At 39.6% G+C, this 13,137-nt stretch overlaps 1 protein-coding gene across 1 annotated transcript in view; it reads left to right on the plus strand.

Annotated features, from left to right (window-relative positions):
* SVOP (SV2 related protein) overlaps window positions 1-13,137 on the plus strand; it is a 70,662-nt gene that overhangs the window by 19,736 nt on the left and 37,789 nt on the right. Inside the window, exons 2-5 of the mRNA XM_082253584.1 lie at window positions 1,639-1,799; window positions 2,449-2,534; window positions 8,621-8,719; window positions 12,968-13,039. Of these exons, the coding sequence (XP_082109710.1) occupies window positions 1,639-1,799; window positions 2,449-2,534; window positions 8,621-8,719; window positions 12,968-13,039 (418 nt within the window). The remainder of the gene's footprint in view (window positions 1-1,638; window positions 1,800-2,448; window positions 2,535-8,620; window positions 8,720-12,967; window positions 13,040-13,137) is intronic.

The raw sequence follows: 13,137 nt of genomic DNA on the forward strand, positions 1-13,137 counted from the left end.
GATCAGCGCTGCCAGCTATAGGTAGCGACACTGATCGAACACCATTTATCTGACAGGCTGGTTGTACAGAAGTCGATTGGTTAATTGACTTCTGTACAACCACTGTTTCCATACATGGAAAGAACTTAACTGCCTGCTAAACTGGTCAAATTTCGATCCACGTATGGCCGGGTTTAGCCTTTAACAGTTAGGCAGAGTCATTATTGTAGCTTATTGTCCCTGCCTCTAGTGGCTAATCCACAAATCACTACATTTAAAGGAAACCTGTGCAGAGAGCGAAATGGAGGCTAGCGTTACTGTTCCACTTTGTGAACTGTTAGTTTGTCTGGTTGCCTCTTTTCAATAGTTTTTGAGTCACTGGCCTAGGTGAATTATGCAACCAGCAAAGTTAATGCATGCTTCTTTGGTTCAGTGACACTGAATTAGCACAATAACCAGCGGACATCTTCAACAAGATATATAGTAATGTCAGCCTACATAAGTAATTCTTTAGTACTGGTTACCTTTAAAATTATAAAAAAAAATCTGGAAAAGTAAAAAACAAAAATGACTGTAAGGTAAAAAAGGTCTTCTGATGATGGAGAAATATCTAACCCTGACCAAAAAAACTTTGATCTAGTTATACAAATTATCCATCTATTATAATATATATTTGTGAAACCTGGTTTCCTTCAGATTGAGTGTGTCTGCAACCAGAAAATATCATTTAAATTCGATCAGTAAAGTAGAGCTGAAGTTTTTCTTTTAGCATACAACACTAAACACGTTGTTTATATGTAATCGTGTGTATAATTTTACCTACAGGCTGCTGTTTGTAAAAATCCTCCCTTCAGTGTGTCCTTCAAATCTACCAGATATTTCTCCGAATGGCTATCTTCCAGCGTTGTGACAGTTAAAAGCAGCCATTGCAAGTGTGGAAAGTTGCCACCACTGTCTGCTTGCCTCCTTCTGCCGTAAAAACTTCCTGCCATTTATAAAACTCGTACTATTAGGCCTTATTCACCATCTGCATTCTCTGCACTGATCTGTACAGATGTGCACTCCAAGATGTGCATGTCCTTGCAGCTGGCCACCTGTCATTGATTCGCTCAAGTATACAGATCAGTAAATGGGAATGTGGCCTTATTGTCCTACAATGCATCACATTCTGTGAAAGGGTGGTGGAGATTCTGTCAATCAGCTGCTCATCCATTCAGAGAAGGCGATGCATTGTGGGAGAATAAGGTCTTTAAATGGAGAAAGAGCAGAACTGGGCAGGTGAGAGGTACAACTCTTCACAGTAGCAGCAGCACATGTTAACTCTTACAGTGCTGGAAGATAGTCAGTATCTGACCCCTCTGAAGGAGGTACTAAAGGGAAAAGTTTTCCATGAAGCAGCAGCCTACAGGTAATAGGATACACACCATTACACATAACTAATGTGCTTGATGCTGTATCACCCCCCAAAAAATACTAAACTTCAGCTTTAAACCAAACTATTATGAGTTTGGTTTATGTTCTCACAGTGTGGTTTGCTAAATGCAAAATGGAGATCTTTTTTTGTACAATCCATTTGTAGGTATGATAGATATATATTATGCAAGCGTACAACGCAATTCTTTAGGATTTAATTTCTAAAGGAATAATTTTCTTTATCAGTGTTGTCAAATTCCGTCGGACTGGGGAAAGTGCCAGATCAGAAGAGGATAATCTATCAGGGGAACATGAGATACAGATTGGACCTGTCCACACAGATTTGGAAGCAGTGGAGCTTGAAGATGGAACAATGGTGCCAAAGGAGTTTGCAAACCCAACTGATGGTAAGAATTCTTTCATGGCAGATAGCAATACTAAAGACTCTCTAAAATGTAAGTTTTTATTTGCAGACAAACCAGATCATTTGAAAGTCATGATCCTATAAGTATTGATAAACACTGTAGATATCAGTGTTTGCACAATGGCAATAAGTAGATTTAACTTACTTTTCTTGATATTGGAGATCACTTTTTCATATTGTGGGGCAGTAAAATGTAGCTAAAGGCCATGTCATACTGAAGATTCTGCTGCTGGCGAGCTGTCACCAAACGCAAATGCCACTTCTCTGAGGATGTAATTTTCTCTCTGGTTGAAACGATGCAGAATCATAAATGCTAGTGAGGGAATGAAAAGGTGAGATGACTTCTAGTGATTTTGTTGCTATTGGCTTGCTAGTGTGACATGGCCGGAGCTAGACTCCACATAGTCATTGTAGTAAGATATAGAGATTATGATAGCTCTGGGAATTGGCCAATAAGAAAAACTATTCCTCAGTTACCATAGAAAAGATTGACTATATGGATTTAGTACAATGTACTAATTCAAGTGATAAACGAAACACAGAATTATAGACAAACTTATGGGTTTGAACAAACAGGCATTGTTACTGAGTTGTGGTATCTGAATTAATTGTCATTTGTCATTTTCTTAAAGATACCTTTATGGTGGAAGACGCTGTGGAAGCTATTGGCTTTGGGAAATTCCAATGGAAGCTCTCAATCCTTACTGGTCTGGCCTGGGCAAGTAACAATAAGTAACAGCTTAAAATGTTGGTCTATGCATGCAACCTTCACGCTACAATTTTTTTTATATTTCTGTTGTGTTAGTGTTAAGGTTTTTGTACTGAGTTCTGTGGGTTTATTCAGCAGGAGATGCAAAGAGAAAAGACTGTGAACCGATATGTGAAAGCCAGTAAGCTATTATCAATCAATCATAGCATATCTTTTATCTGGTTAACATTACCTAGTAATTGACAGCTATAGGCAATTTCATAGACAGATGCAAAACCCCCCTACATCTGCTCTGACCCGCTTCCACTACTTATTGCTGTTTTAATCCCTGTCAATCAGCTATTTTAACTGACTGGCAACACACTGGGGCTGTGGCACATAGACCAAGTCCAGTCAAACCTTGTCATGTTTTTAATTTTATCAGTGTCTTATGAGGGAGATTAAGAATCTCATGTCACCGGGATAGAAAGTGAGAAAAATCCAAACTTTTCGTTGTCACCAGAACAGGGGAAATTGGGGGACCTGTTCTGTTGACAACCATCTAAAAGGGGATTTAACTAATTTCTGAGAAATTGGCCCATAATTCCTGTTGTCTACAGGACAGGAGGTGAAATCTGCTAAATATGACACAGATGGCAGAAAAAACTAACAAGGTTTTAACCATTACCTAATTTATCCAAAATTAAACAAAAGTTTTGGCTATATACTGTATCTTCTTTAAGATTCTCAACATGTGTCCATGGTGCTACCAATTTCCATATACCGGTTAATTTGTGTTTGTTGAGAAACACAGTTTTTTACTTCATGTACACTCTCTGATGACACCACTAACTGTCAAAGGGGGAGTTCCACGTCTTTACCACTCTAACAGTAAAGAAGCCCTTATGCAGCTTAAATGTAAACAACTTCTCCTCCAACCTAATTGTGTGGCCACATGTCTTCTTTAGAGATCTTAGACTAAATCGTTTTCTCCAAATGATACAGTCACCATTTAAAGAAGAGAATAAGTTTAACCTTCATAGTTGTTCCCTTATAATTGAGGTCCTCCAGCCCCCTTATTAGTTTTATGTCCCTTCTTTAGACTCTCTCCAGTTCCAGGACATAATTCCTGGAGATTGGTGACCAAAACTGAACTGCATAATCAAAATGAGACCAAATCAGAGCTTTGTAAAGTGGTAGAATTATAGTTTTACACCCCATATGTTTTAAATATATGTAGTACAATCTCCGTAGGAGCTGCTGATTAGGATGGGTCCTTTGTTCTTTGCCTCAACCTTGTCAAAAACCTCAGCCCCTCTAACACACCAGGCTGAGTGTACAATATCACTGGAAGCCACTGAAAGAAATTACTTAGTACCCAGTAATAGCGCTATATCAAAGAAAACAGGCACCAAACCAGGTAGTAAATGCAAACTTAATACAGTGCCTTGCGAAAGTATTCGCCCCCCTTGAACTTTGTGACCTTTTGCCACATTTCAGGCTTCAAATATAAAGATATAAAACTGTCATTTTTTGTGAAGAATCAACAACAAGTGGGACACAATCATTTATTGGATATTTCAAACTTTGTTAACAAATAAAAAACTGAAAAATTGGGCATGCAAAATTATTCAGCCCCTTTACTTTCAGTGCAGCAAACTCTCTCCAGAAGTTCAGTGAGGATCTCTGAATGATCCAAAGTTGACCTAAATGACTAATGATGATAAATAGAATCCACCTGTGTGTAATCAAGTCTCCGTATAAATGCACCTGCACTGTGATAGTCTCAGAGGTCCATTTAAAGCACAGAGAGCATCGTGAAGAACAAGGAACACACCAGGCAGGTCCGAGATACTGTTGTGGAGAAGTTTAAAGCTGGATTTGGATACAAAAAGATTTCCCAAGCTTTAAACATCCCAAGGAGCACTGTGCAAGCGATAATATTGAAATGGAAGGAGTATCAGACCACTGCAAATCTACGAAGATCTGGCCGTCCCTCTAAACTTTCAGCTCATACAAGGAGAAGACTGATCAGAGATGCAGCCAAGAGGCCCATGATCACTCTGGATGAACTGCAGAGATCTACAGCTGAGGTGGGAGACTCTGTCCATAGGACAACAATCAGTCGTAAACTGCACAAATCTGGCCTTTATGGAAGAGTGGCAAGAAGAAAGCCATTTCTTAAAGATATCCATAAAAAGTGTCGTTTAAAGTTTGCCACAAGCCACCTGGGAGACACACCAAACATGTGGAAGAAGGTGCTCTGGTCAGATGAAACCAAAATCAAACATTTTGGCAACAATGCAAAACGTTATGTTTGGCGTAAAAGCAACACAGCTCATCACCCTGAACACACCATCCCCACTGTCAAACATGGTGGTGGCAGCATCATGATTTGGGCCTGCTTTTCTTCAGCAGGGACAGGGAAGATGGTTAAAATTGATGGGAAGATGGATGGAGTCAAATACAGGACCATTCTGAAAGAAAACCTGATGGAGTCTGCAAAAGACCTGAGACTGGGACGGAGATTTGTCTTTCAACAAGACAATGATCCAAAACATAAAGCAAAATCTACAATGGAATGGTTCACAAAAAAATATATCCAGGTGTTAGAATGGCCAAGTCAAAGCCCAGACCTGAATCCAATCGAGAATCTGTGGAAAGAACTGAAAACTGCTGTTCACAAACGCTCTCCATCCAACCTCACTGAGCTCGAGCTGTTTTGCAAGAAGGAATGGGCAAAAATTTCAGTCTCTCGATGTGCAAAACTGATAGAGACATAACCCAAGTGACTTACAGCTGTAATCGCAGCAAAAGGTGGCGCTACAAAGTATTAACTTAAGGAGGCTGAATAATTTTGCACACCCAATTTTTCAGTTTTTTATTTGTTAAAAAAGTTTGAAATATCCAATAAATTTCTTTCCACTTCATGATTGTGTCCCACTTGTAGTTGATTCGTCACAAAAAATTACAGTTTTATATCTTTATGTTTGAAGCCTGAAATGTTGCAAAAGGTCGCAAAGTTCAAGGGGGCCGAATACTTTCACAAGGCACTGTATATTGTCACCCAATATGGTTAGTAACTAGGCAAGCATAAATGGATTAACAATAGAAATAACACAATTTAGCATACATATTTAGCAGATCAGCATAAACAGTAGCAAGGCCACCTCATGTGCAGCAGTGCCCAGTAGTCAAGTTTGATCTACTGAGTGATGGAACTATAGTGAGTAAATTTATGACAGCGATGCTATTCCTAGATTGGCTGGGTATGCACTGTCCAAAAGAAAAGGAGGATGGGTGAGGAGAGGGGAGCAGGGAAACAAATGTGACTTCCAGAAAATATTTTTACAGAAGGGGCAGCCCTGCTGAATATCATTGGGGGCCTACAAGAGCTGTGGTGCACTTAACGACAGTCCCAGTTAACCTGCATGCAGTATAGGTACAGTATAGTCTCGACACAGGTGCAAGGTAGATGTGGTTCAGGCTCGGTATAATGTGGTATGGGGTTGGTATTGGTGCAGCCTAGGTTTGGAATAAGTGCAGTAAAGAGTGCAGTATGGGTGCAGTTTGGATTGGAAACACTTGGTTTCCTGCTCTCATTGGCTCAGTCGCTGTTAGCAGTATCAACAATGGGCGAACAGCCCAGTCCTTGGATGCTACATTGACCTCTCTCTGTAGAAGGGGGGCCCTCCTAGGTCTCTCCCTGAAGACTTCCGGGGATCAGTGGTGCGAAGCAGAGGGTAAGTGGATGCTCCAGTCTCCCTGCGACAGTGGTGCAGGTATTGGGATGTGGGTGCTGCTGTGCACCCCCCCCCCCCCCCACTCCCAGGCTTAGGCTTGGATCTCTGCTTGTAGGGTCTCTCGCTTGGCAGGTGACTATTCAGACAGAAGTGATCACTCTCTGACTCCCTCCAAGAGGAAGAACTTTTAGAAAAGGCTAAAGTGTAAAGAGTCAGTTGGCCCCATCATGTGGCTGCCATCTCAAACTACAACTTCCAGGTATCTCAATGCTCTGCATAGAAGTCTGTGAGTTTGCTTGGCTTTAACACTCTCCAGATTTTCCACAGTCTTTATGGGAAGTTATAGATGCTATAAAAATAACCTGATTATTTATTGAATGGATGTGACAGGATTTTTGCATTTCTGTTAGTTAATAGCAGTCTAAGTAAAAAGGCAACAGTGAGGAAAATAGAAATCTATTTTGAATTCACACTGTTGTGATTCATTAATTACTTGTTAATATGTTCTGCATTAAGACAGCCTGTTCATTTTAAATAGGATGCTAATGCACGGCTAAGGTTTTTTCATTCACCTCCACCAAATTTATTAACACATCGCACCACAATGAACAGATGGCTCACATACAATAAACACATGATTAAATGCACAAGCCACAAGTGGTGTGCTGTTTAAGTGCATTGGGGTGCCATTCAAAATGCATGCTAACATACATTATGGTAATTATAGCACATTGTCGCAATGCAATTTGCCCTCTGTCTTAATTTTTTCTTTGTAATATTTTCATGATTTTTTTAACAACTGACATGGGATTTGAATATTTAGGCAGCTGAGTCTCTGTTAATGTTAACAGTTTTGAAAGCCTAACTGCACGTTCAGTTTAAAAGGAACCCGTGCTCAGACTATGCGTAATAAAGTATTTTCACTCTCTTAAAAAGCATTAAAAGCTATTTGAAACAAAACCTCATTCACCTATTGAGGGATCACAATAGAGGTACTGAAATTACAAATTATTTGCCCTTTATATTCTATGGAAACAGACACTTGACAGCCTGCCAGCCCTCTAATGCGCGCGTAAGCTATTAGAAACATACTAAAACCTGACTTTACTGTCTTTGTTGTGATCTTTGAGGATCCTAAAGGATCAATAACTCCACAGTGCAATCATCTCCAGAGGTCAGTGATTACCTCTTTTCCTGTTTGTTTAGTATACAGTATGTAAAAACTTTCATGTCTATAGTCTGGGTACAGGTGCAATTTAAACTAGGTAAAAAGATTCTAAGTTCATCAGTTTTGTTTTCTGTAGAAAGCAGCCACAGCCAGACTAGAAAAGAGTCAAAGCAAAAGCTCTACAACCAGCAGGGAACGTGAGTTTGGTGATCACAGAGCTATACTTTGTCTCAGCAAGAGGTGTATTGGACCTCTGCAAAGAGACTACTGCTTCCACATACTGTAAAAACATACACAAGAGGGCGCAAACGCCTAGTGCATTACTACCAAAACCATTTCATAAAAACACCCAACAGTGTTATACTCACAAAATTGGAATAAAATCAAGCTTCTCAAGTAAATAGGTCCAGCAGGTGTGACGGGTATCTTGTCTGATGCCACACGATGGAAAAGCTTACGTGTTTCGGGGGACAAACCCCCTTCCTCAGAGCTAACCTAACCAGGTAATGAGACACTATTTGAATGTTTGCACACTGAGGACACACCCCAGTCAATGAGCAGCTGGGCGGGAATGACCCTAACCCTCTCATCAGTTGCACACCCACCTCCTCACAAGCCACAAAAAAAGGGGGAGAAGCAGGATAACTAAAACCTTTACAGAATCCCACACAATATATTTTGCACCTGTGCACAAGGCACTGTATACCAGGGCAAACAGACAAACCCCTCAGAGAAAACACAGTGCACTGGGAAACCCCACAATAAACAATCAGTGCCTATATAGGTGAGTGTAACACTTCTTAGCAATGCACTTACCAATGTGTAACTACTACTGCTTCCACACAAAAAGCAAAGGTTCTGCTTTGCAGTATGAGGACATAGGCTTATCTGCTCAGGCTATAGCTGCTTTCTTTAGAAAACAACATGTAAAACTTTGTACTCTTTGCTTTGATGCATCTGGAATGTATTTGACAGTTTTATATTTAAAGTTTAAATATGGTTTAGTGTTAATACTTATTTAAAGAAAATAGAGCTTTAATTAAAAAGTTGCATTTTTTTTCTTCCTGTTTGTTTTTTTCTTCATTGTTTTTTTTTTTTTTTGGATGATGAGCTATATTCGTCGACATCTTTCTTTCCCTGCATTTATTGTCATGGTGCTTACTTTCTACTTCACACACTGATCCTTTGCCTTGGTGTATATGCAGATGGCAGATGCCATGGAAATGATGATACTTAGCATCCTGGCTCCCCAGCTCCACTGTGAATGGAGATTACCCAGCTGGCAGGTGGCTTTGCTCACATCGGTAAGCAGATGCACTGACTAGGCCTTGATCATATTCCAGGTGCTGAACTGACGTCATAGCTGTCCAAAGACTCACATTCATCTTTTTTTTAATTACAAAGCTTTGTTGGCACAGTAATGCTTGGTTATTAAACTGTTAGCTGAAACAGCATTGGTTTAACTTATGCCACAATGCCCTTGGTAACTGAATGACTTTGCAGGTAATGTTTATCTAAAATTAATTTTTGAAAATGTCAGCAGAACTAATACCTAACAACTAAAGGGTCTTGTATGATAGTCTAAACAAGTACAAAATCCATTTACTATGTGATGCACAAGCTTCATAAAGTAAACAGAAAACTGTGTTTAACTTCCCTGACTGAGCCAAGTCTCTGTCAGTTGTGTCTCACATGCCCCCCTCCCACATACTGCAGCTCACAGTAGGTGGGCTTCAGCAACAGAGCTATCAATTTAGAAAGCAATGGACAGGACTAGGTGTGGCCAGGTGCCCATTGACAGGCTACAGGCTTGTGAATCAGCAATGATAATGCTAATAGCCACACCCCTGCAACATTTTTCAAACCAACCTACATGAGTGTGGCAACTCTACCCTGAATTCAGAAGCAGTGCAGCATTGTTGCCAAACCATCCAAGGTAGACTTTACCAGCAGGTTCAATGGGCCTTTGTGGCATTTTGCAGAGGCACTTCGAGAAAACTGATGGTGTAGACCCACTTATAATTAAGTGCTATAGTTCTTCTTTAACCAATTTAGTACCAGCCTGTACATACCCCTTCATTACTAGGCTATATTTTAGTTTTCAAGGCTGTAAAAGTTTGACCAACAATTACTCTGCCATGCAACATTGTACCCAAATTTATTTTATTTAATTTTTTTAGACAGATCGAACTTTCTTTAGGTGATATTTAATAATCGCTAGGTTTTTTGTTTTTACTATAAAAGGAAAAAAGACCAAAAACTGTTTTAATTTATTTAAGTTATAAAACATATCAAATAAAATAAAATGCCAGGACAATACAAAAAAAAACCCCAAGATAAAATCTCTTTGGAAAGTAGACATGCCATAGTAATCTTGTTTTTTGTCACAATGTTTTTAAAATGAGGGGGTTAAAGCAGTAGTAAAGTCCGCTTTTTGATTTCTACCTACAGGTAAGCCTTTAATAAGGCTTACCTGTAGGTACAGTCAATATCTCCTAAACGTGCACCGTATTGAAGATAGTCACGCTTTTAGTAGCTGTTGACAACACCTACACGTGCGCACTGCACACTGAATGAAGGGCAAACTCAAGTCTGCCATCAATTCAGGGCGCTGTACTGCGATCGTGAAATCCGGGCACATGTAGGGGAGTGACGTCATTGCGTACTGTGTAGCGCATAAACCTTGAAGGAAGACTGGGTCAAGATGTAAGCCCTGTCAGTTGTTATGGCATGCCACTGGAGGGATCTGCTTTTTTAAGGTAAATCTTAAAAGCCCATACTAGCACATATGGCAATAACCTGCGGGGGTACCTTTTTTTTTTTTGTTAGGAAAGTTTACTACCACTTTAAGGAAAATTTTTACTTAGCTCCATTTGCAGGTATTTTCACCCTTGCACCTAAAGGGACATGAAACCCAACTTTTGCACTTTCCAATATACTAAGGCTTAATATACAGGTGCATCTTATAAAATTTGAATAATCTAATCAAAAATGTATTTTATTTCAGTAATTCAATTCAAAGAGTGAAACACATATATTTTATATAGATGCATTACATAAAGAGTGATATATTTCAAGCATTTCTTTAATTTAATGTTGATGATTATAGCTTACAGCTAGTGAAAACCCAAGTGTCAGTATCTCAAAAAATTAGAATATACATATGACCAATACAAAAAAAAAGGATTTTTAATATAGAAAAGTATGAAAAGTGAAAAGTATGTCTATGTACAGTATAGTATGCACTTAATACTTGGTCAGGGCTCCTTTTGCATAAATTACTGCATCCATTCGGTGTGGCATGGAGGCGATCAGCCTGTGGCACTGCTGAGGTGCTGCCAAAAGTGCCAATACCTGGTTTAATGATCATGGTATCACTGTGCTTGATTGGCCAGCAAATTCTCCCGACCTAAACCCCATAGAGAATCTGTGGGATATTGTCAAGAGGAAAATGAGAGACAATTTAGATGAGCTGAAGGCCTGCTATCAAAGCAACTTGGGCTTCCATAACACCTCAGCAGTGCCACAGGCTGATCCCCTCCATGCCATGCCGCATTGATGTAGTAATTCATGCAAAAGGAGCCCTGACCAATTATTGAATGCATCCTATTCTGTAGATGGACATACTTTTCAGTAGGCCAACATTTCTGTATTAAAAAATCCTTTTTTTTTATTGGTCTTATGTAATATTCTAATTTTCTGAAATACTGAATTTTGGGTTTTCACTAGCTGCAAGCCATAATCATCAAAATTAAAAGAAAGAAATGCTTGAAATATATCACTCTGTCCGCAATGCATCTATATAAAACATGAGTTTCACTTTTTGAATTGAATTACTGAAATAAATTAACTTTTTGATTTTATTCTAATTTTATGAGATTCACCTGTATGTCTTCCTTGAAAGTAGCTTTAAATCTTCTTAGGATGGGCCGTTTACAGGATTTATGCCCCGTACACACGTGCAGATCGTCGGCCGAACGATCGGCCGTCTTTTGTCCCCGGGCTGTCGTGTCTGTTGAAAAGTGCAAAAGACTGCACAAGAATTTTGTCCGCCGACTACAGCCCACTGCAGAAGTGATGTCATGTGATGGTTAACTTTCCGTGTGTTTTTTCTTCTCTGAGCATGCCCAGTCTTGCAAATCTGCTGTCTGTCGGCCGAATTCTGTATTGACTGGCGAATAATCGGCCGCTCTGGTGTCGGCATACAAAAATTTTAATGCTTGCACGACAGATTCTTTTCGGCCGAAAGTGCGCTGTCGGCTGTCGGAAGCATCGACCGACAATCTGCACGTGTATACGGGGCGTTAGATGTTGGCTTTGGCCAGTGACATAACTCCTGCATTAACAGTTACCTCTGCATTCACGTCACAATGCCTGTGCCGTGATTGCATAGATCGCCAGGTCACGATAGTGACTCCTGTGTGCATGGACAGCAGTAACATCATCATGACCCAGCCATTCAGGTGGCCAGAGAGCCTGAACTTGGAAGGTAGACTGAGCAATGATGGAAGGGCTGGGAGCTGTGACAACTCAGCCCTGGGGGGCTTTGTTTCACAGATATGTCTGTCATAATGTGCTAATAAGCGGTACATACTAGCACATTATGACATCAACCACCGCGGGCCAAAAAAAAAAGTTTAATGCTGCTTTAAATAGATGCATGTAGGTACATTTTAATTCTGTCTTAGTTTTCAGTAAATCACTCTAAGGCTGCATTCACACTTGAGCGTAGCGTTTTTTTACCGCGATTTTACAGCGATTTTTACCGTGATTTTACCGCGATTTTACAGCGATTTTTTCAGGCGTTTTTCATTGACATCTATCAAAAACGCTGGTAATCAGCCCAAAAAGAAGCTCATGTACTTTTTTCAGCTACAGGCATTTTGCAAAACGCTCAGATGTGAACAGGGGCCATTTAAATGAATGGGGTTTTACTTGTTGGGCGTTTTGGAAGCGTTTCTTTTGAGCATTTTTGGAGCTGAAAACGCCCAGGTGTGAATGGAGCCTTATAGTTTATTGGGACCCCATTTGTGTGTTTATTGTGAAAAGTTTAAGATACTGAACCAGTATGTAATCACTTTTGTTCAGCATACAAGAGCTGAGCTAGTGTGAAGTGAGCTACAGATCATAGTTCCCCTAATGTAACAGAATCTTCGCCTATTTTACTATGTGTGCGCTGGTTTGTCATTCAGCATAAACTAGTTAAGTGGGTGAGACAGACCAATAACAGACAAAAAATTTGTTGAGTCCTAGGAAAGAAATAGGTCATCACGTAATGGTGATAAACATTAGCGATTTTATATTTTTTTATTTATTTTTAACAATATTCCTCATTAATTTCAGGTCAAATTCTACCTTTTTTAGGATAAAAAAAAACTCTATTTTAACTGCAAGAGCATTTACCCCTAATTCTGCAGCCTATCTGCGCAAACTTGTTGGTCTTAGATCAATTTTTGGCATGTTTTTGTGCCTTACAGTCTTATTTCCATACACTGAAGGACACTGCAGTGCCAAGAATGCTTATGTTGTTTTTTTTTCTGTTTTATTCCCAGGTTGTCTTTATAGGAATGATGTCAAGCTCTTCCCTCTGGGGAAATGTCTCTGACCAGTATGGCAGAAAGACAGTAAGTGTTGGTGACAGGATTATTTAATAATTATATAAACTCACTGAATATATTGATATTATGATGTCCGGATTGACATTTCTAGGCATTAAGCTTTG

The sequence above is a fragment of the Pelophylax lessonae genome (genome assembly GCF_965119305.1).
Source record: "Pelophylax lessonae genome assembly, chromosome: 1".
NCBI lineage: Eukaryota > Metazoa > Chordata > Amphibia > Anura > Ranidae > Pelophylax > Pelophylax lessonae.